Source organism: Primulina eburnea, chromosome 4 (genome assembly GCF_022965805.1).
Source record: "Primulina eburnea isolate SZY01 chromosome 4, ASM2296580v1, whole genome shotgun sequence".
NCBI lineage: Eukaryota > Viridiplantae > Streptophyta > Magnoliopsida > Lamiales > Gesneriaceae > Primulina > Primulina eburnea.
Genome location: NC_133104.1, coordinates 30,465,517 through 30,489,353, shown reverse-complemented (window position 1 = coordinate 30,489,353; position 23,837 = coordinate 30,465,517). Strand labels below are relative to the sequence as shown.

Below are 23,837 nucleotides of genomic sequence, written 5' to 3'. Positions count from 1 at the left end.
GCTGACCAGTTCAACTGAAAGAGTGAAATCAGTTCAACTGACAACTCAACTGATTTCACCAGCCCAACTGAAGATCAGGTTCAGATGACCAGTTAGGAACATCAGTTATAAATCATTCAGTTGCAGATCAAGACAAGTTTATCTTAGTGGACTTCGGCTACGCACAAAGATACAAATATCTGTACGATCAAAGGTACAATAATGGACGTTGCAGCAAAGATTAAAGCCAAGATATTCCTAGAGGCATGTCAGAAAAGTCAAGACACATATACCAAGGAACGCATTCAAAGCTGCAACGATCACATGTGATGAGTCTTGAAGTACAGTCTCAATGTCTCTATATATACACGCTCAAGACCATCAGCAAAAACAACGAGAGAGAGCACATACTAGAGTGTGTGAAGATAAAAAGAAAGGGCACACTTATTTACTTATCAGCTTACAAGAAGCATTTTGCCCAGAGGGAACACTTAGTCATATCAGCTTAGTTTAGAAGCATATTTCTCTCAGTATGTGATAACACTTTCGGATAGTTTTCAGAGATCAGTTCTCACACACACACACACCATCACCACTCACATACAGTCTTCCACAAAGACAATAAACGTGTGTATGTAGTCTTTCTCACATAGACGTTAAACAAGTATTGACTGAAAGGTGCTGCCTTCAGTCTAGTTTAGGAGTTCAGTTAGGCAATGAGTAAGTCCTAAGCTGAGTGAGTTTGTACAAAGAGTTGTATAAATCAAAGTCTTCTAGTGAATTCTATCCGAGAGGGTAGAAGGGATACCGTATGAGCAATTGAAGTCTCCGAACATCCATAAATATATATTGTGTATTTAACTGATGAACTGTTGTTTTCAAACTCGTTGGATCAGTTAGAGTATTCGTCAGTTTAGTTCTCACCATAACTGAATTGGTGAATGCAAAAACTAATCTACCCTTTTCAGTTATTTAATTACACAGGATATTTCACAATATATCAATGTTTTTTAACGAATGATTATTTCGAGTGTTTTCTGCTTGGTTTTAAAACCAAACTCGATTTAATTCATCGGTGTATACATTCTTAGAACACGAGCTATTGCAGCTCTTGGAGAATATTTTGTTTGAAGTACCTCAAGGTGTTCTACAAACGATCCTTCAAACTGGCTAGTGTAGAAGATAATCAAGCCTCTGAGCCCCCTGTTATAACTCCCTCCACCAATCCATCCACATATAAAAAATTGTTCCTTAAAAACCCCAGTACAACCAATTTTTTTCCTTTAAACAGAGACAACTCTATCTCTCCCCTCGGCAGCTATTCCTCGTTTTTCTCTAGAGGCTATATCGGTTGACATCCAATTAGCCTCCCTCGATCATTAGTTTAAGTCTTTTGAGGAGCTTATCAAAAAGCTCACTCTTGACAACTTCAACATACCTAACTTCTGACAAGAACATAAAAAACTCATCAAATCTACTTTTTAAAGCGTTGAATCAAGATTATGTAAACAATCTGAAATAGACTTAAAGCCCAAACAATAGAGCTTCAATTATTCTTTAAATTTGTCGAACTCCTTTATTAGTATATCTCAAGATTCATATAATATTTTAAGGAAAAGAAAAGTTTATTATGGATGTTAAGTGTCAGTGTACCCGAGCATTTATCGCTTCATATTATTTCAAGTAAAAGACAAAGGACGCGTGACAAAAAGTAATATTTTTTGAATCAGGTCTCTAAACGAACGCGTTTAGCCCTTCAAATTTGAAGGTTGCAAATTTTGTATAAAAATCCGATTGAAGACTCAAGAATTACTCTACACTATATTGTGAATCACTATTTGTTTATCTTTTAAATGATTCTTGAATACCTGGCTAAAAGTCATCCACCAAACCTCTTTAAGTTATATCAAATCATTTGGGATCAACTATTTTGTTTATATACTAACTTTTCTACTTAAAAATGTTCTATTATCTAGGTAAGTGAATCTTGTAAATGTCAGAGAAAGTCTCTCTGTGCAAAACTTATTCAAGTTTATTTGTGTCAAGTGCTAGGAGATTTACTAGGCAAGAAATAAATGAGAAAAAGTGAGTTGTTCCAAATTATTTGTAATTACCAATGTCTTCTAATAAATATGTTCTGACAACAAAAGAATGAGAGACTCTTAATGATATTTAGCTTTTGAATTTTCAGAAACATACAATGTGTGTTAATTCATCGTTAGCTTGACTTGTTAATTGTCCTACTCATCCATCTTATATAGTTTGTGTTCTAAGTTCACTTAGTCTAGACAAGTTTTTCTACAATTTGTCTATCATAGTTAAAAGATTCCCTGCCATACTCAGAGCAGATTGAAATTTGTTCTTGACTATTAACACTAAATGACAACCCCGAATTTTAGAAGAAAAATTGCTGAGGTGTTTATTAATTCTTCTTTAAACACCTCATGTGATCTTAACACTTTCAAATGTCATTAAATCCCGAAAATTATAATAAATTTACATTTATGAAGACACTAATGTGATTCATGGCAGACGAATAAGGAAATGTCGAATGAGTATTTTTCAAGACTATGGAAAAATACTATGGACCTTAGAGTTAAGAGAGGTTTTGGTGATGTATTTTTCGATATAGACTTTATTGACACAGTTCTTCAGAATAAACTTGCTATTGATGCTGTAAGAATGGTTGCTCATAAACGTACAGGAAATCAATTAAAATATTATAATGTGTGTATCAGAAGTTAGTGTTGTGCTCTGGTGTTGTCAACACGAGCACACAACATGCAGCAGAAATTAAATATTAACACATAAATATAACTTTAATAAATTAATATCAGATTTAAATTATGCACAAGTACGAATACTTGTGCGATGCCTCATGGCAAAAAAAATTCACTAGAAAAATTATGTAAATCGTTTACAACAAAATAATACTAGTGAGAAAACAAAACCAAATTCCTTGACACTCCAAGGAATTAAAAATGCATCAAAATAAACCACATAAAAACTAGATGCATAAAATAAAAATGTATTGCTTAAAACAAACACAACCACTCTTCGATCAACACTCTGAAGTGTTGTTCTTGAGTGTTGTCAACACCAATCAGCAACACGGTATATGTGAATCAATCACACAAAATCTTCAACACGAAAATCTTCAATATCTGAACTCTCTGTGAGCTCAGAAAAATCCAGCATCTCTCATACGCTGTAAAGTGATCACCCGATCACACAAAAACTGTAGAGCAAATACATGTTGGACTCTTGTGATTTCTTCTTTGTGAAAAGAACTATGTCCAACACACTTGAAAAGCTTCTCTCCACCAAAAGCCTCTTCTCTCTCTAAAGCCTCTTCTCTCTACAATCTCTACAACCACGAAAAATCTTCTCTCTCTCAAAACTCCTTTTCTCTAAAAAATGCTCCGCTTCTCTCTCCACCTACAAAGCACTCTCAGAACCCCATCTACGGCTATATGCATATACATCTTTATATCCATGATTTGACCTAAAAGTTATTCCATAAAAGAGTCCTACAAAATATGGAAACAAGATTTTCATTAGATATAAATTCTTTTAAACAAGAATAAAATATGTTAGAGATAAAAATCATATTAAAAACAAATCATATAATATCTAGATATAAATCAATCAAGTTCTTATCATCTAAAAATAAATCAAGCAAGATCTCATAATCTAGAATAAGTAAACCAAGATATTATCATTTAAAATTAAATCAAGCAAGATTTAATAATCTAAAAAGGTAAAATCTTAAATTGATAATAATTTAGCAAAATAATAAAGGAATAAAATATTTCTTTCAGATGCCATGAAAGATTAGAATGAATAAAAGAATTTTCATATATTTTTAAAAATACAATGATTTGGTATGTAAGCTTAATCAATTGTTGCATTTATTTTGGTATTTGGTCTATGTTGATTTGGCCATTTTCTTGAAATTATCACTACTTTGCTTCGTCTCTTGGTTTGTTGTGTTACAGGGGTGGGTACGGTACGATATATCGTACCATAAATATAGGTATGGACTTTTTCCATATCGATACCGATACTGAAAATTCGGCATACCGATATTTTTTCGGTATATCAAACTTAAATTTTTTAAAAAAAATAATGAAAAATTATTTTCGATATTTCGGTGTATACCGAAATATCGAAAAAAAATATATCTCGTACCGGTAAGTTCGGTATTTTTTTCGGTACGGTTTTTTGGTATTTCGATATTTCGGTATTTTTTCCCATCCTAGTTGTTTATAGTCAGTCTCTTTTTTTTTTTTGTTGTTGTGAAAATGTGATTTGATTTATTCTTATTTGTGAGATATTTTTTTGTGCAACTATGATTAATTTTTTAAAATAAAGTTATAACATAACTATATTTTATTTTATCATTTATATTTAAAATATAAACTCTATTTTTTTAAAAACAAAAATATGCATCTCTTATACACAAAATCCACAGTACATTAATCAATACATGTATTTTTTAAATTCATAAATTAACTCACAAAACTATCCCACTAAACTATCCAAATTAAATTATCACTCATAATCTAAAATATCCCAATTTTATCCAAATTAAATTATCACTCATAATCTAAAAATTATAATAAAACAACAATAATTATAAAAAAAGATAATTATAGAAAATAGTGCATATAGTTTTAAAGTAAAGCTATATGCCAATTAAGTAAAATTCAATAAAATCTTTGGCCGCACTCGATCTTTGTTCCTTCTCTTTCGATCTTCGAAAATTAGGGTTTTCCTCTGCACCTAACTCCAATTTCTTTGCCTAAATACCCGTCTGCTGCCGTGGTATCCTACTTGTTAGATTCTAATACAGGGTTTTCAGATCTATTGAGCTCCCTGTTTCTCTTTGTCGCGTACTTTTCTTTTCTCTCCGCCGATACGCACACGATTTTGTATCTGAATACTGGCTAAGTGACCACATGTTTTGGAAGCTCACTTCTCTGTCTGCTTCTTCTCCCTGTAAGTTAAACGAGTTTATGTTTTTATTTTTGATTATATCTCTGTTGCTGTTATGTCGATTATGAACTTTGAAATTTTAGCATCAATGACCTTTATCTGGTTTTTTGTCATTTCTCTGTGGTTTCGGGTAGCTAGAAATGTAAATTGGTATACCCTGAATTTGCTATGGAGGATGCCTATGACGTCTTAATACATGTTACCTATTCACAATTAATTGATTTGCTTAATTATATGTTTTTGCTTAGGAAATTATGGATTAGTCGCTTGCATGTTATTCTACCAAATTTTCTGTTAACGGATTTTGCTGAATTGCGAAATTGTAGCCCAAAGGAAGTTCGCATACAGATGTGCTTTATGTAATAGACTGAGACTGGTCAGGGGATTGTGATAACAATTAGCATCAAACAGCATAAGATATTCTGGATCTCTTTTAATCTTTTGAATTGTGGTGCTTCATGGAGCATCGAAGAATATGTCAACAATTGAACTCAAATTCATGTGGTCTTGAATCATGGGACAAGGCAGACTTTTCCGTACTTCTCTAATTCTGTTGTAATGTGCATCACTATTTTTGACATGAAGGGGAATTGATCAACAATTTTAAAGTAATATTTTTTAGCTCTTATTGCCGTCATGTATCATTCGAGTTACCGATGATTAAATCAGCTCTTACTTTCCAACTGTGACCATCTGTGTTTGAGATCAGTCTATCTATACCTGTATGGTATAATGGATTCCTGGTTTTCTGAATTTTTCGTTTTGAGTGTTTGGATACCACATAATTGACTCCTGTTCTTGATTTACATGGTGCTATATAATTACTGAATTAGTGACCATGACTTGTTCAGATGTGATCAAGTGTGACCTTGTAAATCATCCATACAACTGTCAAACACTGCCAGGGGTACAAAGTGTTGTCGCCATTGGTGCAACTTCCTTGTAAAAAGTTGATCATAGTTTAAAAACCTAAATAAGAAATTTATCTCAACTTAAAGCTAATATCAGCGCATTGAAAATTCACAAGAATGGAAAATGTGGAACACTGCTTGGAAGGTGCTTGCTTAACCTTGTAAGGCAACTACAACTCACACAACCACTTCATAATCCCTTTCCGAAGTTTCATAGGCAATAATGACAACATTCTTATAAAAGAAAGATACTTAATCAGTAGAAGCATTTTCAATCATCACGAACCAAACCGATCAAATATAAAGCTTACAAATCAAACAAAATATCATGACATCCTTAAGGCAATTCAGCCACTTGATCCAAATCAGTAAACCTCGTTCGGAGAATTATTATAGATAAAAGAAAAAGGGCTAGTCTAAAATGTCTTAGTAATGATCAATATATTAGCGTAAAGTAAATATCAAATATTATTTAAGAAACATTAATAACTGTTAGTATAGCATGACAGATTAATGTAAAAAAATTTCCGGAAATGGTCATTGGCAAAGGTTGCTGGTAAAAGCTTATGAGGTGAAGTGGTGAACATCGTGGCTAAAGCTAAAGAGATGGCTCTTACCCGATTTACGGCATACCACTTTCTCCCATTTGTCACTTAGAACACATACCGACCATCATTCCTTTGAGTCAAGGTGAATTCACTTATCGGGTCGAAGTCTAGTTCAGATAAACCATGTATCTTGACAATTAGTTGTTGCTCGTTGTCCAGTGTACTGAATTTTTAGATCGAAGTTCGTTTTCCAGTCTCCATGTCAATCAATTATGACACAGAGACTGGAAACTATAATTATAACATTTTATTTTAGCCATTTTAACATCGCCTTTGTCCATTTTAACTTAGAAACAAGTTTCAAGGCTAAGAAGTTCGTGGGCATAGTGTGAGGAAGTGTTAAACAGAAAATATAGGGAATTTTAGGGGGCAAATAAGGGAAATAATTTGTTCAAACAGAAAATAAATTTAAAACAAAATCTGTAAAGAAAACAAACATCAAAATGCGGTTTGCAGGAGTTGAGGCATGTTTTTCTTAACCTTTAAAGTCATGGTTTGAATACGAAGATTGTTAAATAAATAGCGTAATACGTTTGTCAGTATGTCACCAGTTATTAAAGAGACTGGAAATGACTATTTCCGGTATCCAAAAGACAATACTTGATCACTTGGTACTGATCAGTTAGGATTTTATAAAGTGTTTCGCATAAAATCACAGATCATGATAAAACACATGCTTGGGAAAAAAATTGGCCACACATAGAAGACAGCTCATGTGCCACCCAGAATACTAAAATTGGCCACACATAGAAGACAGCTCATGTGCCACCCAGAATACTATTTTTACATATTCTGGACAATTTACCATGGATTTAAGACATTCTGGAAAATTTTCATGATTTGTAGATTTATAATTTATTTGCTATGAAGTTTTGAATGTGGCCTAATGCATACCTGGATACAGTTTATTATAGAATTATAGAAATGGTTTTAAAATTATTAGACGTAGTTTCATTTTGAGAAACCATAAAATATTGTTATTATGTTAACAGAAATTGACTGTGTAAGGAATACTGAAAGCATGCAGAAAGTAAGTTACCGAGTTGGAGAAAGTAAGTTACCGAGTTAAAAAATAAGACAGTTTTTTAAAAACCCCTTTGACATTTAACCTGAAAATTATTATATTATTATTCTTAATATAATCTCATCCCTTGTTATTGACTTGCACGAGTGCATATTTGGATCTTGGATCTTATCTCTATATTTGTATCTCCATAATAATATTATCTTTAGAAATTAGATCACCATCCTAGTATCGTGTCCTCTGATTGTATCAATTCTGGCTGATTTTATTGTGGTACTATTCTAATCTCTGCTGATCGTCTCATTATATCGATCTTATCTCAATTGATTTTCTCATTGAATTTCAATTGTCTCCACATAAATCTCAATGACCAAAACTTGTAATCACTGACACTGCACTGAATGACTGAACCAATAAGATAATTAATAATTCAGTGACATGGAGGCTAGAAAACTATTATAACTATATTTTAAATGTTTAAATATTTTATTTTATTATTCCAAACAAAAAAATTCCATTTGATATGTATACTGATTTATATGTGTATGCATATGAATTATGATATACATAATTGTATGTGTATAATGTTCTTTCTTCATTCCAATATGAAGTAATTTGAAATTCTCCTCTCAAATACTTCCTCAAATCCAAATCCTTTGATCCAAAAACAACCTTATGCATTTTTTAAATATATTTGAAAAATAACATGTCAGTTATTTCTATTTTGAAAATAAAACTTTCTAATTAGTTTCAACTAAGCACCTTAAATATTCGAGGTTTCTGAGAAAACGTATTAATATGAAGTTGATGTGATATGTACGTGACCAAATATACAAAATGAATAAATACTAAATATTACTAAAAGTTTTGGAGTAGATGCGGAAACAAATCATCTAAATATTACTAAAAAGTTTTGGAGCAGATGCGATCAGCAAATCATGGGGTTTTGATATCTTTTTCTGACGTTTTTTCAATTTGAGATACACTTGTAATAAATGAAAAACACAATCATTGACAAGAAGTAAAACAGCAGAAGCATTGGGGAATAAATTTGTGCAATTTCAGGGTATATTAACACCAGATTATACCCTACTTGTAGATGAAATATTTTTCAACTGACTACCCAGTTTACCAAAGTTTTACAAATTTTAGAGCCTACCCGTCTAATCAAGATATTGACTAGGTTTGGTGTCAACTTTTTGTTTTCCTTCACAATTTTTGAGCCAATGACTCTGGTTGTCTAATGATTATCAAATGACTTGGTCCATTATCTTGGTTCATCAATCTTTCTCTGTAAATATGGTCCTATTAGTTATTTGTTCTGTTCGTTTGTAACTTACTTTTGTCCTTTTCATAGATAATGTTCTAACACATTCTATCACTTCAGGTTGAGTCAGTGCTGGACAAGGAAAATTCTACATTGGAAGACCTTTTGGACGAAGAAGAGATAATTCAAGAATGCAAAGCATTAAACAGCAGACTTATAAATTTGTACTCTCATTCCTCTACTGCATCTGCATGTTACTGTTGATCACATATATTATTAACAACATATGCACGTGTTCTATTTTACATGAATATATCATGATGGCGTTGATTCCATTTATGACATTAAAAGTTTCTCTGTTTCAGTTTGAGAGATCGGGCTCAGGTTGAACAGATGCTGCGATATATTGTAGAGGAGCCCGCGGAGGATGCAGTCAGCAGGCGGACTTTCAAGTATTGCAATTTAAAGAACTAGGAAGGATAATTATTATTCAAATGTTAAACTGTGTGCTTTAATATGCATATACATATCTGTAGACCCTTATTCCAATAACTGTTTGTTAGAAAGTTGTAATGGTAGGTACGATAAAGTCTATCGCGTCGTGTTGGTTCTTGAGGAAGATTTCTTTTTGGCTCAAAATCTGGTTTTGTAATGTAGGTTTCCTTTCATTGCCTGTGAAATTTTTACATGTGAAATTGATGTCATCTTGAAGACATTGGTGGAGGAAGATGAGGTGAGGTTATCCTATCTAAGAGTTAGCATAGACAACTAAATGGGAAATCTTGGTTCACCTTGCCCATTTATGGATCAATCAACTTCTCTATCTTGTTTCAGCTCATGGATTTGCTCTTTTCTTTCCTGGAACCAAGCCGTCCTCATAGTACATTGTTGGCTGGATATTTCAGCAAGGTACAGATCGATTGCTTTGCAATAGAGTTCAGTATCTCTTACTCAATGTTACTTAACTGGAATTATAGGCATAGAAGGAATGAAGTAACCGAAGGTGCAGTTTTTAACTTCTGGTTTTTTGCAGGTTGTAGTGTGCCTCATGCTGCGGAAAACTATTCCCCTCATGAATTACGTCAAGGTGACTTAAGTTGAACCTCTTCGATTATTGTAAATGCAATTCAAGTTTAAATAGGAAATCGCTGAATGTATCTCCTGTCATCTTTCTTTTTCTTCTACCCATCCTGAGTTAAGAGTTGACGGAAGAAAATTTTTAAGTTGAAAGATTTTGGTAATCTTCTGCTTTATGTAAATTCCTACGACCTTATCGGTACTTATCCTTCTGAGTAGGTAGTCAATGTGCTTCACACCAAGTTCTGTTGCAGCTGTTTAATAGTGCTAAAAGTTAAGCCTATTGATTTTCTTTTACCTTCTAATTGGCAATAATAATGTATGAAATTCTATGATAGACTACTCAATGTTTCTGTTTGCCAGCACACTTGCGGGGTAGTTCAATAGCAAGTTGGGTAAAATATATCTCCACCAGTGCCTGGTTTGCGCCACTTGCTCTCTTCATTTAAGCAAAAAAAGAGTTAAAAAAATCTGTGATTATTTACACTTCTGCAATTAATCTTTTTCGAACAAAGAACAAAAATGCCAAAAGTCTAGATGATGTTGAGAATTGACTGCTTTGATGAGTTTTCAGAAGCTTGAGGCTGGTATTTTTTATCACTTATATTTGTCCATTAACATGAGAAACCCACATGTATTTCCAAAATTAGTTGGACGATGCGCTACTTGAATTTTCTTTTTCCCTGATCTTTATAAACACAATATTTTCTGCCCTAGTCAATGTAATGTCTGGACGATGTGCTACTTGAATTTTCTTTTTCCCTGATCTTTATAAACACAATATTTTCTGCCCTAGTCAGTGTAATGTCTGATGTTGATTTCTTGCAGGCTCACCAAGAAGTGTTTGTGCAGCTGGTCGATTTGATTGGTATCACGTCCATCATGGAGGTTGGGTGCATGTATATGTGGCTATCTTTGGATTGAGCAGTTTGTTGCTCTTAATCTTTTTGTATCGATTTGTTTTAGAGTTTTGGTTGTGATATTCTCTCCTAATTCGGTTTTACTATCAGGTTTTGGTACGACTTGTAGGTGCAGATGATCAACTTTATCCCAGTTCTTTGGATGTGATGCAGTGGCTGACGAGTAGCAATTTATTAGAAATGATTGTGGATAAACTTAATATTTTGGTGAGTTAAAACAGCTATTGTTGTGTCATTATTGGGAACATATTGTTGGTTGAGCAAGCATATCAATTCATTGAGCTGTTTGGTTTTGACTATTAATTGGTCGACAACTGATTCACCCTTCACATAATTCCACTTTTATATTATACTTATATTTCATATTATATTACTCTTAAGAGTCCAGGGTATTTTTTCTTTCTTCAACTCTTTGTGCACATGAATATTACTGCTGTTTTCTCCTGAAGCTACTCATCATACACTTTAATTCTTTTAACTTTTGTTTGAATTGTTTCAATGGAGCTGCCATGTGGTTGTATTCAGATTTTAATTCATTGTCTGTCATGAACGAACAAACTCATTGAACATTCATTACTAAATTATTTTTATGAAATAGATGGAGGAAGAACTTTTGGGTATTTAGAGGATATGCTATTTGGACAGGGTATTGAATTATATTTTTCTGATTCACACTTCATGTAGTGGCTTTGTTATGTATCTGAATATAAGATTATTTCTTATATTTTCCAGAGTTCTCCTGAAGTGCATGCTAACGCAGCAGAAACTTTATGTGCTATAACCAGAAATGCACCATCACCTATGTTCACTAAACTGTCCAGTCCAAGGTATTGTCTTCTGACTCTAGGTTCGTGTTTTTGTTGTGTGCTTATAAATGAGATGATGCGTTTGAGTTACTAGCCTTTTTTGCTTTGCAGTTTTGTTGAGAGGATCTTTGCCCATGCACTTGAAGACTCACAATCAAAATCTTCCCTTGTTCACTCACTATCTGTCTGTATTTCATTGTTGGATCCGAAGAGATCGATTTCTTCACCAGTGATGTATTCTTTCAGAAGTCAACACACGTATGAATCAACGATAAATGTTAACCCCGATACTGTTGATGCAATGCTTCCAAAACTTGGTTAGTTTACAATATAAGCTGATGTGCCATTTGCTGATACTTATGATCAACTCTCTCGACTTCATCCCCCAATCTCCAGTAAAAAAAAAACTTTCATAAAAAAAATTCGTTCTTTGTTTTAAATTTATGTTGGAATTGGATATGGGAATGAAAAGGGGTTACTGTAGAGGTGAGGTGATGCAGTTGTGTGAATCATGGAAAGTATTTTGGTAAGAATAATGTTGAGTCTGAAAATTCGCATGAATGGATATTAGGTGGACGAAGCTGAACTTTTACTTTCTGTTTGTTTCTTTGTTTCATTGTGCTGCTACTTCGTACACAATCTTGAAATATGCATATTTTGGAAGTTGAGGGTAAATTTTTTGAACTTTATAAATGGCCAGAACAGAATCCAGATATCAACTGGTGATGCCATTCTTTATCTTGTAAAATTTGGATTAAGGTGTGTCATATTATTGTAATTGGCTGAAAACAGCTGTAATAAGCATCTAAATGTTATGTTCAGGGGACTTGCTTATTCTTTTGAATGTCTCATCGGATGAAAAGATGCTACCAACAACATATGGTGAACTGAGACCCCCTCTTGGAAAACATCGTCTAAAGGTTAATTGACATGCTATTGTGGTCATTTGTTTCTCCTAAATCCCTCAAAATTGTTTGCTGCATCTGAAAATTTTAGTTGGTTCGGGATAGGGAGAGCGTGGACAGTGATACATGTGCTCATGTATACCATTGATCCATAAATATACATGTCTGAAGTTTCTTAACTGGTTATTTTACATTGTCTGTCGTGGTGGTACCTGATTGTAGATCGTCGAATTCATTGCGGTGCTTCTTAAAACTGGCAACTTGGTGGCAGAGAAAGAATTGGTTAACTCAGGAACTATTGAGAGAGTCCTGAATCTCTTTTTTGAGTAAATCCATTACTCTAGTACTTTGCCTTTTGAATTACACGCTTTTGGTTGCTATGAAGAAGAGCTCCACGTTCTTCTTCAATCGTACTTGCAGGCCCAGCCCATGAGTGCAGATGGCGTTTCTAAATTATTGTCTTCTGCAGATATCCATACAACAATGCTTTGCATCACCACGTGGAGAGCATAGTATATTCTTGCTTGGACAGCACAGATGTTGCCATTCGTGATCATCTTCTCCTGGAGTGCCATTTGGTTAAAAAAATTCTTCAAACAGAGAAAAGTCCCATGCTCTCTGGTGATCTTGGTCAGGTAATTTTTTTGTTAAAAATTATTTAAGTTTTCAGTTCATGTAGCTTGTGTTAGACTTCTCCCTTTTCTGGAGAAGCGATGTAGTTTCTTTTTGCTTTGATGGTAAGAAAGTTGATACCTCAGATTTATGCCTCGGAACCAATTGCATGTCATGAACTATGAAAGTTAAATGCTCGAATTAGTTATTCTGGTAGATCACAAATTTTGAGTTCAGACCTCCTGGGTCTCTCATTGGCTTTTTTCTACTCAATGCAGCCAACTGTGCCAACATCTGGGAGGCAGGCTCCTAAGGCTGGATACTTTGGACACCTAACAAGAATATCAAATAAATTAGTTCAGTTGGGAAACAATGATACTCGAATTCAAATGCATCTTCAGGTGGGTCTCTGGGTATAATTTTAGATTATAACGATGTACATGCTAATTTTTCTGCCACACAATCAATTTAATTTATTTGTGTCTTCTCATGCAAATTTGATATTCTTCAGGAAAATAGTGAGTGGAACGAGTGGCTCTCCACTGGCTTACAGGAGCGCAATATGATGGAGAACGTTTATCGATGGGCTTGCGGGTACGACTTTCTGTGTGTGTCACGAGGATTGATCACAGATTAAAACTGTCAATAATCGTGCAAATATCACTCTATTTTTGCATACCTAGGTATTTTCTGCTGGGCTATGGTTCCTTAAAATGATGGATTGATTGTTCTCTCTCTACTGCAGGCGACCCACTGCATTGCATGACAGGAACAGAGAGAGTGATGAAGAAGACGTTCATGATAGGGATTATGATGTTGCAGCTCTGGCAAATAATTTGAGCCAAGCATTTAGATACACCATGTATGATAATGATGATGCTGAGGTAAACATATGAGACACAGAATAAAGCTGTTTTATAGCTGCTGCTAACTCTCTTCGGAGCTGAATATGTAATCGGTGAGATATAATTTATGGTTTTCATCTCTTGATTGCAGGGTCATGGATCTCTTGATCGTGATGATGAGGTAATTCGCATAACCACTTTTCCTTTACTATTATTCTTGGTACAAATGAAAACAAAGGGCGTCTTGCCAATCAGGGTTGTTAATTATGAAAGACAATACCTAACGGGTAATTAGTTTTTTCGTTTGCCATTCCTTTCTGAATTTATTGTTCTTATGTGAGATTTTCAAATTTGTCAAATTTTAGGATGTCTACTTTGATGATGAATCTGCTGAAGTCGTGATTTCATCCCTAAGGTTGGGTAATGAGCAAGGGAGGTGAGTTTCATTGGCTTTTATCCAATTTAGAAAAAGAAATGATCAGATACACAAGTAAATTACAAGGAGTTTTTTCATTTGAGCCTACTTGTAACGCTCACTAATAAGCATGCAAAATTTAAAACTTGATAATAATAATTAAACAGTGGAAACCAAATAACTTCATCGTTTTACAACCCAAACGAAAACTGAACAATAATATTAGTCTTAAATGTTAATACAACCATATCGAAAACATAATCATGCACGAGAATACGAGAAACCAAATAAAACTTTCACTGGATCGCCACCAAAAACCCAACTGCTTTAGCCGTTGTTTTGGCCGTCCGAACCGACAACCTAAGACCTGCCCTACGGGATGCGGTGTCCAACATGAAAACAATGACGTGAGGGACAATTGCCTAATATGAGAATGTGCGAGTATACAAATTGATACGATGTATGTGAAATGCAATATGTTTGGACATCGATGACCAAGTCAAGAATCACATATTCAGTCTAGAGGTGCCCGAGTCTCTGGTGTGCCCTAAATATCTTTTGGCTCTTACACTCATCATCAAGACGTATACCTATAATGTCCATGGTCATCAGAGCTCACGGGTCTTGTCGGACAGTGTAGCTCTCGATGTCCAATCGTCCACAATACAGAATAGGGCTGAGAGGTCCCGTCAAACGAGTTATATCTCAAAAGATATCAGGTTCAACCTGATATGTCATGTATAGTATGCCAAAGCAGTAAAACATATATCACGCAACAGATAAATATGCAGCATATAAGAGTATATACTACGCTTTGATATATCACCTACATCATTAAAACAATCTGACAGAAAATTTCGTCTGAACCTTGACAATACCAACAAAATGAAATCATTATCAAGTTTGATCTGAATTAACAAACATGCTTCAAAGTTCTTCCTAATAATTCTTAAATCTCTATTTAAGGTTTTAAGATTGTACCTGCGTCCGTCGTCAGCCCGTTGTTGATGTCTCGATCAGCGAGTCTCAGTTCACTGAACCCTCCTCGAGTCGGCACTAGCTCTGAAGCTTCCCGACACTAAACTGCCTAGAAACTTGCTAGAAAGCCTAATGTATATGATTAGAATTCAAGAGAGTATCTGAGGGAAAGCGGTGCAGGAAACAAATGAAATCAGCTTTTAGTTATAGATTGTATCCAGACCTAGTTCAGAAGATCCGAAATCAATCTTAACTGCCACGTGTTAAAATCTCATTCGACTAGTTGGATTTCTTGGGATAATGTAATCTTAAGTTAATTGGGTGGTCCATTTTAAATTCGGTATATTTTTGATCTAGAATTATTAAATCCTTAATAATACTTAATTAATTATTTTTTAATAAGTTCTTAATTAATACTTAGTTCAAAATCAGGAGTCGGGTCATTACATTACTTTTTGTGTCCTTTGTGGTAGGCCAGTTTCTTGACTTATTTATGTATGACCTTACTTATTTCTCCTTTGAAGCAGCTTGTTCACAAATTCCAACTGGTTTGCATTCCAAGATGATGATAGAAATGGAGACGTGAGTATGAGAGCATCAACGTCATCTTACATGATGGATGATAATAACCTGAATGGAACATCAAACAGTAACAGCAGTAGTGATGATGAGGTAGTAGTTGGGGAGGATGATGAGTTGGAGAGCAAAATTTCTGCCCATGGCTCATCTAGTCCCAATGCAAAAGTCTTCCAAGGATTTAATGCCATCAGTAACAAGGGAAGCGAGTCATTTGCCGAAACCAAGAACAGCATTACCCCTGGTGACTCGGCTTTCTTTCCCTTCGAGAATCCAGACAGTGACGACCCATTTGGAGAAGATAGACCTATACCCGAATGGGTGGCATGGGGTGAAACATCCGATTTTCAAGTTGGTGGCTCTACTGTGAATCCATTTGATGATCCGACTGATGTTAACAACAATCTTGCAAATTCAGCAAAGGTGAGCTCTCCCCCTGTACCTCCATCTTCTAGTGACGACTCCATATCAAACGGGACAACATCTACTTCTAAAGATTCCAGTGATAGCTCATCTAAATCTGATTCAAGTAACAAAGGTGCTACTGTACCCTCGTTGTTTGAAGAGGATGTTGAATTTGTGGGAGTGGAATTAGAGGGCACAGAGAAGGCAATGGAACAAGCTCTGAAGGAAGGGATTGTGGGAGAAGCTGGGCCAATGAAAAGAAACACTGTTTCGAAGAAAACAGAAAAGGGGGATTCAGACAATGATGGTGCAGTGACGAAGGAATTCAGCGATTCTAACTATTGGAAAGTTGAGCATGAGGTCGCGGTGTTGGAGTAAATTAGCTGTCGTTTATGTTCTCATCGTCGAACATCCACTCTATCAATCGGGACCATTGGAGCGAAAGTATGTACAGTATATTTTTGTTCCAATTGCATTATAGGTTACACAGTTCGTTGTTCACTGATTATTTATTGTACCATTTGTTGCACTAAGGTGGTTGAAGTTTGCTTAAAGAATATGGAGGTGCGTCCCATATATTTGTTAGGTGTTTTACACTTATATTTTCATTAAATTTCGTAATTTGGGTATTATTCAGAGATTTTAAAAGAAAAATCGAGGACTCGTTATGGATTTTTTTCTTTTTGTAATATATTGTCGTATTCTAGAAATCAAGATATGAAGATTTCACTAGTTTTTTTTCCTTTTGATTACAAGTTACATAATTTAAAATATTTTTTCTACTTCATTTAATATTTGTGTATTTTTCATTTTATAATAACAATTTATACATAAAGTGGTGATATATTAAACATTCTACAGGTACAGGATGGGTTTATGAAGCGTGTGTTCATATTATTTATAGATATTAAATTAAAAATGCAATAGCTATTTATTGAAAAGTAACTGCGTGTAGATCGTAACATTTGTTCAGTGTGTACATATTTGTACAATGCAAATTTTGATTTAAATAAAGCTTATTTGATTTTCATATATTTTATGATTATTTTGTTAGTTCCTGTTTGTACGAGTTGCATTGTTTAAATTAATTTTGTAGTTGGAATAAAGTAACCTCGAATGGCCATCGAATTTCTGAGAATCAACGGGAACTCTCTACAAGTGATATCGATTCAGTTTTTACTTTTTCGCTATTGTAAAAGTCAGACTTTTTATCAATTAACTTGGTAGCAAATATCATTTATCTAAAAGACCCTTCATTTTACCTTGAAAAATGCCTTTTATTTTTTCAAACTAGTGTTTAATCCGTGCGATGTACGGGATGATATTTTTAAAAATTAGTGAAAAATGAATAGATATTTAAATTTTAAAAAATAATAAAATTAAAAAAAAAAAATAAAAACTATTTTTTCAACAACGCATGTCGATTAATTTTTTTTGGATAATAATCACTATCATATATCAAAATTTTAGATCGTGTTAACCTAAGGCAATAACATGATGTTTATCGTGTTTAGTGTATTGATGCCAGCCATCAACCTTAATACATATTTAATTATTTACTTTTCGAGAAGTTATATATTATTATTTTTTAACATGTGATAAGAAAATATTTTTAAATCACATTCAATAAAATTAATAAGAAATATTTTTTTAAAAATTCAGTAATTTTGTCTAAATCTACCTTCACAAAAAATTTTGTGACATGATACGTGTTTGACACATTTGAATGATAACAATAAATTTTTCATCAATATTTTTATCCAAATGGGTTGTGATTTAATTTACAAAATCTCTTCGTAATATACACAACAACTTATTACTCCGAAAGAAAAATGAAATATTTGATCATAAGTAGATTATGTATAAATCAGAAAATTTATTTTATTAACATTTACTATGTGTATTCCAAAATAATGTCAACAAATTTTAAAAGGTGTCTTCTAATAAGATGTTTGCTTTCTTTAGAATTGGTCTAATCATTTCCATTACGGGACGTTATACTATCATGTATCCATGAACATTGTAATATATAAAAAAATTATCACATTAGTAACAAATAATAATTAAAATTTTGTATAAATAGAAGAATAATATTTTTTATTTTTTGATCATGAAAGATAGATTTCAAACTTAATGTCTCGTTGTTTCCATATGTAGGTATTTCATAACAACGAACAAATCTAAATTTAAACGAACATTACATCTTGAAAGGATTCAACTCACATATGGTGCTGAAAATAAGAGCCATTTCAGAATTCAATTTTGGAATAAATAAATTTAATAAGATAAATTTTAATAAAATTGGTTTCTAATATAATATGCAATATTGCATTATTTATAATTTAAAATTCAAATAAGATATCTCAATAGGACAAAAATTAAAGTATACATTGGATGCTTTTGACAGAATTACAACATACATTAACAGTGTGTTTGGCAACCAGGATTTGGGAGGATTTCATGGGATTTGGATTTCAAAATCCTATTTTTACTGTTTGACAAGATGTTAAAAAAAAAATTCGGATTTGCTAAGGATTTCATGGGATTTCCACAAGTATATCCAAATCCCATCAAATTTGATAAGATTTGGTGGGATTTGGATTTTAAAAACATAAAATTACTTTTTTATCCAACACATCATTCTCCATCAAAAGTTTCTAAATGGTTAGACTTTTTTCCTTTTAATTTTTTTTAGAAGTTGAAAGATTTCGTTTAAATTTTATAAGTTTCTTGTGTTATTTACTGATTAATATATAAAATCATAGTAATTATCAAAGCCTCTTTTTACGCTTAATAATAATTTATGTTAAAATTTGAAGTTGTTTGATGATTTTTAATTATTATTTTATGTGCCACTATGATGTAATAAATAATAATACTTTTTGAATTTCCAAATATAAATAATAGAGAAGAATTATTAATTTCTACCTTTTTTAGGTTATTTTGTTTTATCTGATTTTTTACGGGTATTTGTAACATTTTCAAAATTCCAAATTCGAATTCCTTTTTTCTCCAAAACAAGAAAAATGGATTTGTAAATACCATTTTTAAATTTAAAAAACCCAACACTAAATGGAATTTCAACTCGCTTGAATTTCCAACATCCAATCCAAATCCAAGGCAAATCCTCTCAAATACTGGTTGCCAAACACCCTGTAACTCTTTCAAATTATGGAAATTCCCGAATTGCATGTATTGAGGGTCAAACATTTCTGATTATTGAAGGATTAAATATCAAAATTATTTAATGTCCATTTGAAATTCTTTTGAATTTATCTCTTTTAATTTTCTTCTGCTATCTTATTTGAATTTTTAAGAAGACAAATCAAGATATACAATATACATATGATTTTGGAAGAAAACTATAATGCAATAATTCTTTAAAATTAAGGTAATTTCGAAATAATATGTATTTGGGATAAAAAATTTATGATTATTAAATAGTACATTAATGTCCATTGGAATACTTTGTTGTAATGATAATTTTTAACACTCAACCAATTTTATTTTTATAAAATTTAAAAAATCTAATTAAATATAATATTTCTTTTTTAGTAAGTATTTTGAGAAATAAATGACTTAAAATAGCAAAATTTATTTTTGGATGATTTACTTCATGAATGATGCTGAACATTGTAACCATTTTTGTTTTAAATTTATTTATATAGTTTTTACTTAAATTGATTGATATAATTAATGCAAAATTTTTTAATATAGTTTATTTTTCAATATAGTTTAGTTTTAATTTGAGTAAAAGATAAAAAAATATTTAATACATAAATTACATTTGAATTAATATAAAAATTAATTAATTCAAAATTGAATTAAGTGAATTGATATAATCAATGTAAACAATAATTGAAGTGATCATTTATTGCAGTGCACATATTTCAATATTGATGATAAATATTTCCTTTTATAGAAATGACATTTTAGCGGGAAATTACTATTTTTGACAAAAACTATGCTTTTATATATATATATAGATTATCAACTTTAAACTTTCAAACTGAAAAAAGAATTGCTCAAAAAATAAGATGCTGAATTTTAAGGATGTCAAAATCAGACATGACTCATAAACTCGACACGGCTCAACCCGTAAAAAATCAGGTCTGGGTTTGAGATTTTCGGGTTCGGGTCAGATCGGGTTAGACCCGATAACTGACCCCAAAAAATGATCGGGTTGGGTTGGGTTCAGGTCATCCCGAGTTGACCCGAAAATTTTAATTTTTTTTAAAAAATATGATTAATAAATATTCTCTACATTTTTATATATTGTATGTCTGAAAAAAATTTTATTGTATATTTATATCATAAATTTTCATAATTTAATATTTATTTCGTATATTTTTTATTTTTTAAATATTTTTTTATTTGATTTAGTAAATATAATTTATTTTTTTACAATTAGATTTTCAAATTTAAATCATATGTATTAAGGAGATTTTATTATTATGTGTTTAAATTAAAATATTAATATTATTGTTTTTGAATTTTTTTAGTTTTCTTTTAAAAAAAAGTTTAAAATCAGGTTATACGGGTTGATCAGGTTCGAGTTCATGTTCGGGTTGAAAGTTTTCGGGTTAGGTTCGGGTTAAATAATTTTTGAATAGTACTATTGCTCAACTCGACCCAACCCACCTGAATGGACACCACTACTGAAATTTCCATTTTTACAAAACACGATTAAATACGTGAAATTTTAAAACCATAGTTGCCAACAAAATAGGTATATGATCAATTATATATTTGGCATTAAAATTTTTGTAAAATCCCTATATGGTATATAATTTTTTGAAAAATTTATATGAAATAAGTGTGTAAGTGAATGGTTTCTATTGTATGTAACATCTACCTAAACGTCCATTACTTTTTATGTAAAACTCAAGATTTTGTAATCGTAATAATATTTTTGTACTTTAAGTGTGCTAGGATTATTCAATCTTTGGGTATATATTTTATTATTTTATTTAAAATGTAAAATTTTCATGTTTATCTAAAGTTGTGTGGATAATTATATCGTGTATAATATTTTTTGGAGCTCGAAATTTAAAATAATATTGTGTATATATTTTGAACTTAGAATAAATAAATATACTATTATCTAATAAATTAAATAAGGAATATTTGGATATAAAAAGGTAAATCTTGAGATATAAATTCAAAGCTGTAAAGATTATACCAGATAGAGATATAAGATTTGAGATGATATTGATATACCTAGATAAAGATCAAACAAGAGGATAATATGATCCCTAAATTTCGAAATCTGAGAGTATTTAATGTAGGATTTTCGAAATAGTAAAGATGGGGACTACACGATAAAAAAAATACAGGCATAAGAAAAATTAGAAGTTTTCCTATCAGATTTTAGGAAAAATCAAAAGTCTTATTTTTGGGAAAAATTAACATCAAGTTCGAAATTACTAAAAGACATTTTTGGGATTTAAGAGCGAAGATTTAATTATACTGGAAAACAAAAGTTCTACAAAATATTGGAAATTAGACACAAAATTTGAAATTTTGCAGGCTTGGACAGGAAAATATTTCGAAAATATATCCAAGGAATGGATATATAGATTTTGAAATTATCCGTATCATGGATAAAGAATGATAATTAAATGATAATTATTCTATATTTAAAGTTTAATTCAAAAGTTCAAATGCGAAGATAATACATGATAATGATAGTAGTCACCCCTATATAAATAAGAGAAAGTTTCCTCCAGAATGACCCAACGGGTGATATCCATAATGAAGTTGATAAGCATGGTCCGAAAACACAAAATTCTTTCGTTTAGGCTTCCGAAATCACGTATTTCCGTTCTAAGAAAGTTTCGTAGAACTCATAACTTTTCGTAGGAAATTCCAAATTCGATTATGTCAACTGTTCTTGAATCCTCCCGACGTATTTTTTACAATTCATATGTTTCTCTCCAAACTTTTCATTTTTGGAAAATTTCTCGAAAAATCTCGTTCATCGTGTTTATTATAGCACTGGTCGAATTTCAATGAAATTTTATTAAGCAAACAATTAGTATTGACTTATATTGTTGGGATTGTACCTATCTGAGATAAGTTGACTTAAGCTTTTGACTTAAGAGGAAATATTTGATTCGGAGACAATAAATTATTTATGTAAAAATATGAGATAAGAGTTATAATAAGTTTTAAATATACCAATATAGAAGTTGATTTTAGGCAATAGTTAAATGTGTGAACATTAATTTAGGTTCTTAAGAATGCTAAGCGTTAACCTTAAATATGTATGATTTTGGGTTATCTTGTTTAAATGTGTATGAGAAACAATATATTCAGGTTTAGAAATTTATATTATTTTGGGATAACTAATATGATACGACTTTATTTGAATAAAATAAGTTATGAGATATTGCTGGATATTGAGGAAAATATAGGATAATAAGTTTTGACTTTTGTTATAGTACTAAGAATGATTCAAGGAGAAATACATTCAATAAAAATAGTTTGTGTTGAAGCTCTCTATGATCATTGTCTTGTTGAAAGTGAGATTTAGCACAAGAATTAATTGACGATTAATTTCATTTGTACAAGGTTGAATAATATTTTATTACGACTGAGTTATAATTTTGAGATTTAAATCAACAGGTTATAGATTGATATTGAGTTAAGTTCCAAGATTTTATATGAGTTTTAAGTTTTGAGATAGTAATCGTGATAATTTCAAGATAGAATAAAATCAGTATCTATTCACATATTTAGTGCCGACTTGATTCAAAGCACTTTGGTAGATTTCAATGCAATCATATGGATGTATTGGTTATCAAAAAACAGTGCAATAGCAGATTGCCGGAGAAAGAATTTCAAACTCAAAACCGCGAACCAAGAAGAAATCATATACCATGGTAATGACAAGAGATAGAAATACATTCTTTCTGCTTCATAGACTTGGAAAACCATAAAATAGGGCACGGTGAAAAAAATTTTGCAGGAAGAACTTGAGCTCAAGCTGGAAGATATCCCAATAGTGCAGGAATTCTCAGACGTCTTTTCAAAAGAACTACCTGGGATAGTCTTGGACCACAAGGTTGAGTTCAAAATCAATCTATTTCTTAGTGTTGCACCAATTCCAAAGCACCATACCGAATGACGCCAGCTGAACTTCTAGATGCTAAAAGAACAACTCTAAAAGTTGATAGATAAAAAGCAGAGCTCTGGTCCTATTAGTAAATAAGAAAGATGGAAAGTATGAAATTGTGTATAGATTATAGAGAACTCAATAAGATCACAATAGAGAATAAATATCTTCTTCCAATAATAGACGATATTTTCGATCAACTTAAAGAAGCTACAACTTCTCCAAACTCGGCTTGAGAACATGCTACTAACAATTGAAGGTCAGGGCTGAATATTTTCCCAAAACAGCCTTCCGAAAAAGGGACATGAATTATGAATTCACAGCAATACATTTTAGCTTGACGAACATGTCGGTAGCCTTCATTGATCTAATGAACAGGGGTTCAAGCCATTCC

General features: G+C 32.0%; 1 protein-coding gene across 3 annotated transcripts; it reads left to right on the top strand.

Annotated features, from left to right (window-relative positions):
* The first annotated feature begins 4,940 nt into the window (after nucleotides 1-4,940).
* On the top strand, nucleotides 4,941-17,067 carry LOC140830949 (uncharacterized). 3 transcript variants are annotated; one of them, XM_073194544.1, is made up of 20 exons: nucleotides 4,941-4,980; nucleotides 8,325-8,329; nucleotides 8,914-9,011; nucleotides 9,153-9,239; nucleotides 9,445-9,520; nucleotides 9,622-9,696; nucleotides 9,821-9,874; nucleotides 10,693-10,752; nucleotides 10,875-10,991; nucleotides 11,517-11,611; nucleotides 11,702-11,907; nucleotides 12,413-12,510; nucleotides 12,718-12,821; nucleotides 12,965-13,130; nucleotides 13,386-13,508; nucleotides 13,619-13,701; nucleotides 13,853-13,991; nucleotides 14,104-14,133; nucleotides 14,318-14,388; nucleotides 15,873-17,067. In XM_073194544.1, the coding sequence occupies exons 1-20, from the start codon at nucleotides 4,941-4,943 to the stop codon at nucleotides 16,702-16,704; spliced, it is 2,559 nt and encodes an 852-aa protein (XP_073050645.1). In that variant the 3' UTR covers nucleotides 16,705-17,067. The 3 variants fall into 3 exon arrangements, 2 of the variants coding, with proteins under 2 accessions (XP_073050645.1, XP_073050644.1); XR_012117722.1 differs by lacking the exons at nucleotides 4,941-4,980; nucleotides 8,325-8,329 and having other exon boundaries at nucleotides 8,904-9,011; nucleotides 15,873-16,770; nucleotides 16,861-17,067; XM_073194543.1 differs by lacking the exons at nucleotides 4,941-4,980; nucleotides 8,325-8,329 and having other exon boundaries at nucleotides 8,904-9,011.
* Nucleotides 17,068-23,837: the final 6,770 nt, after the last annotated feature.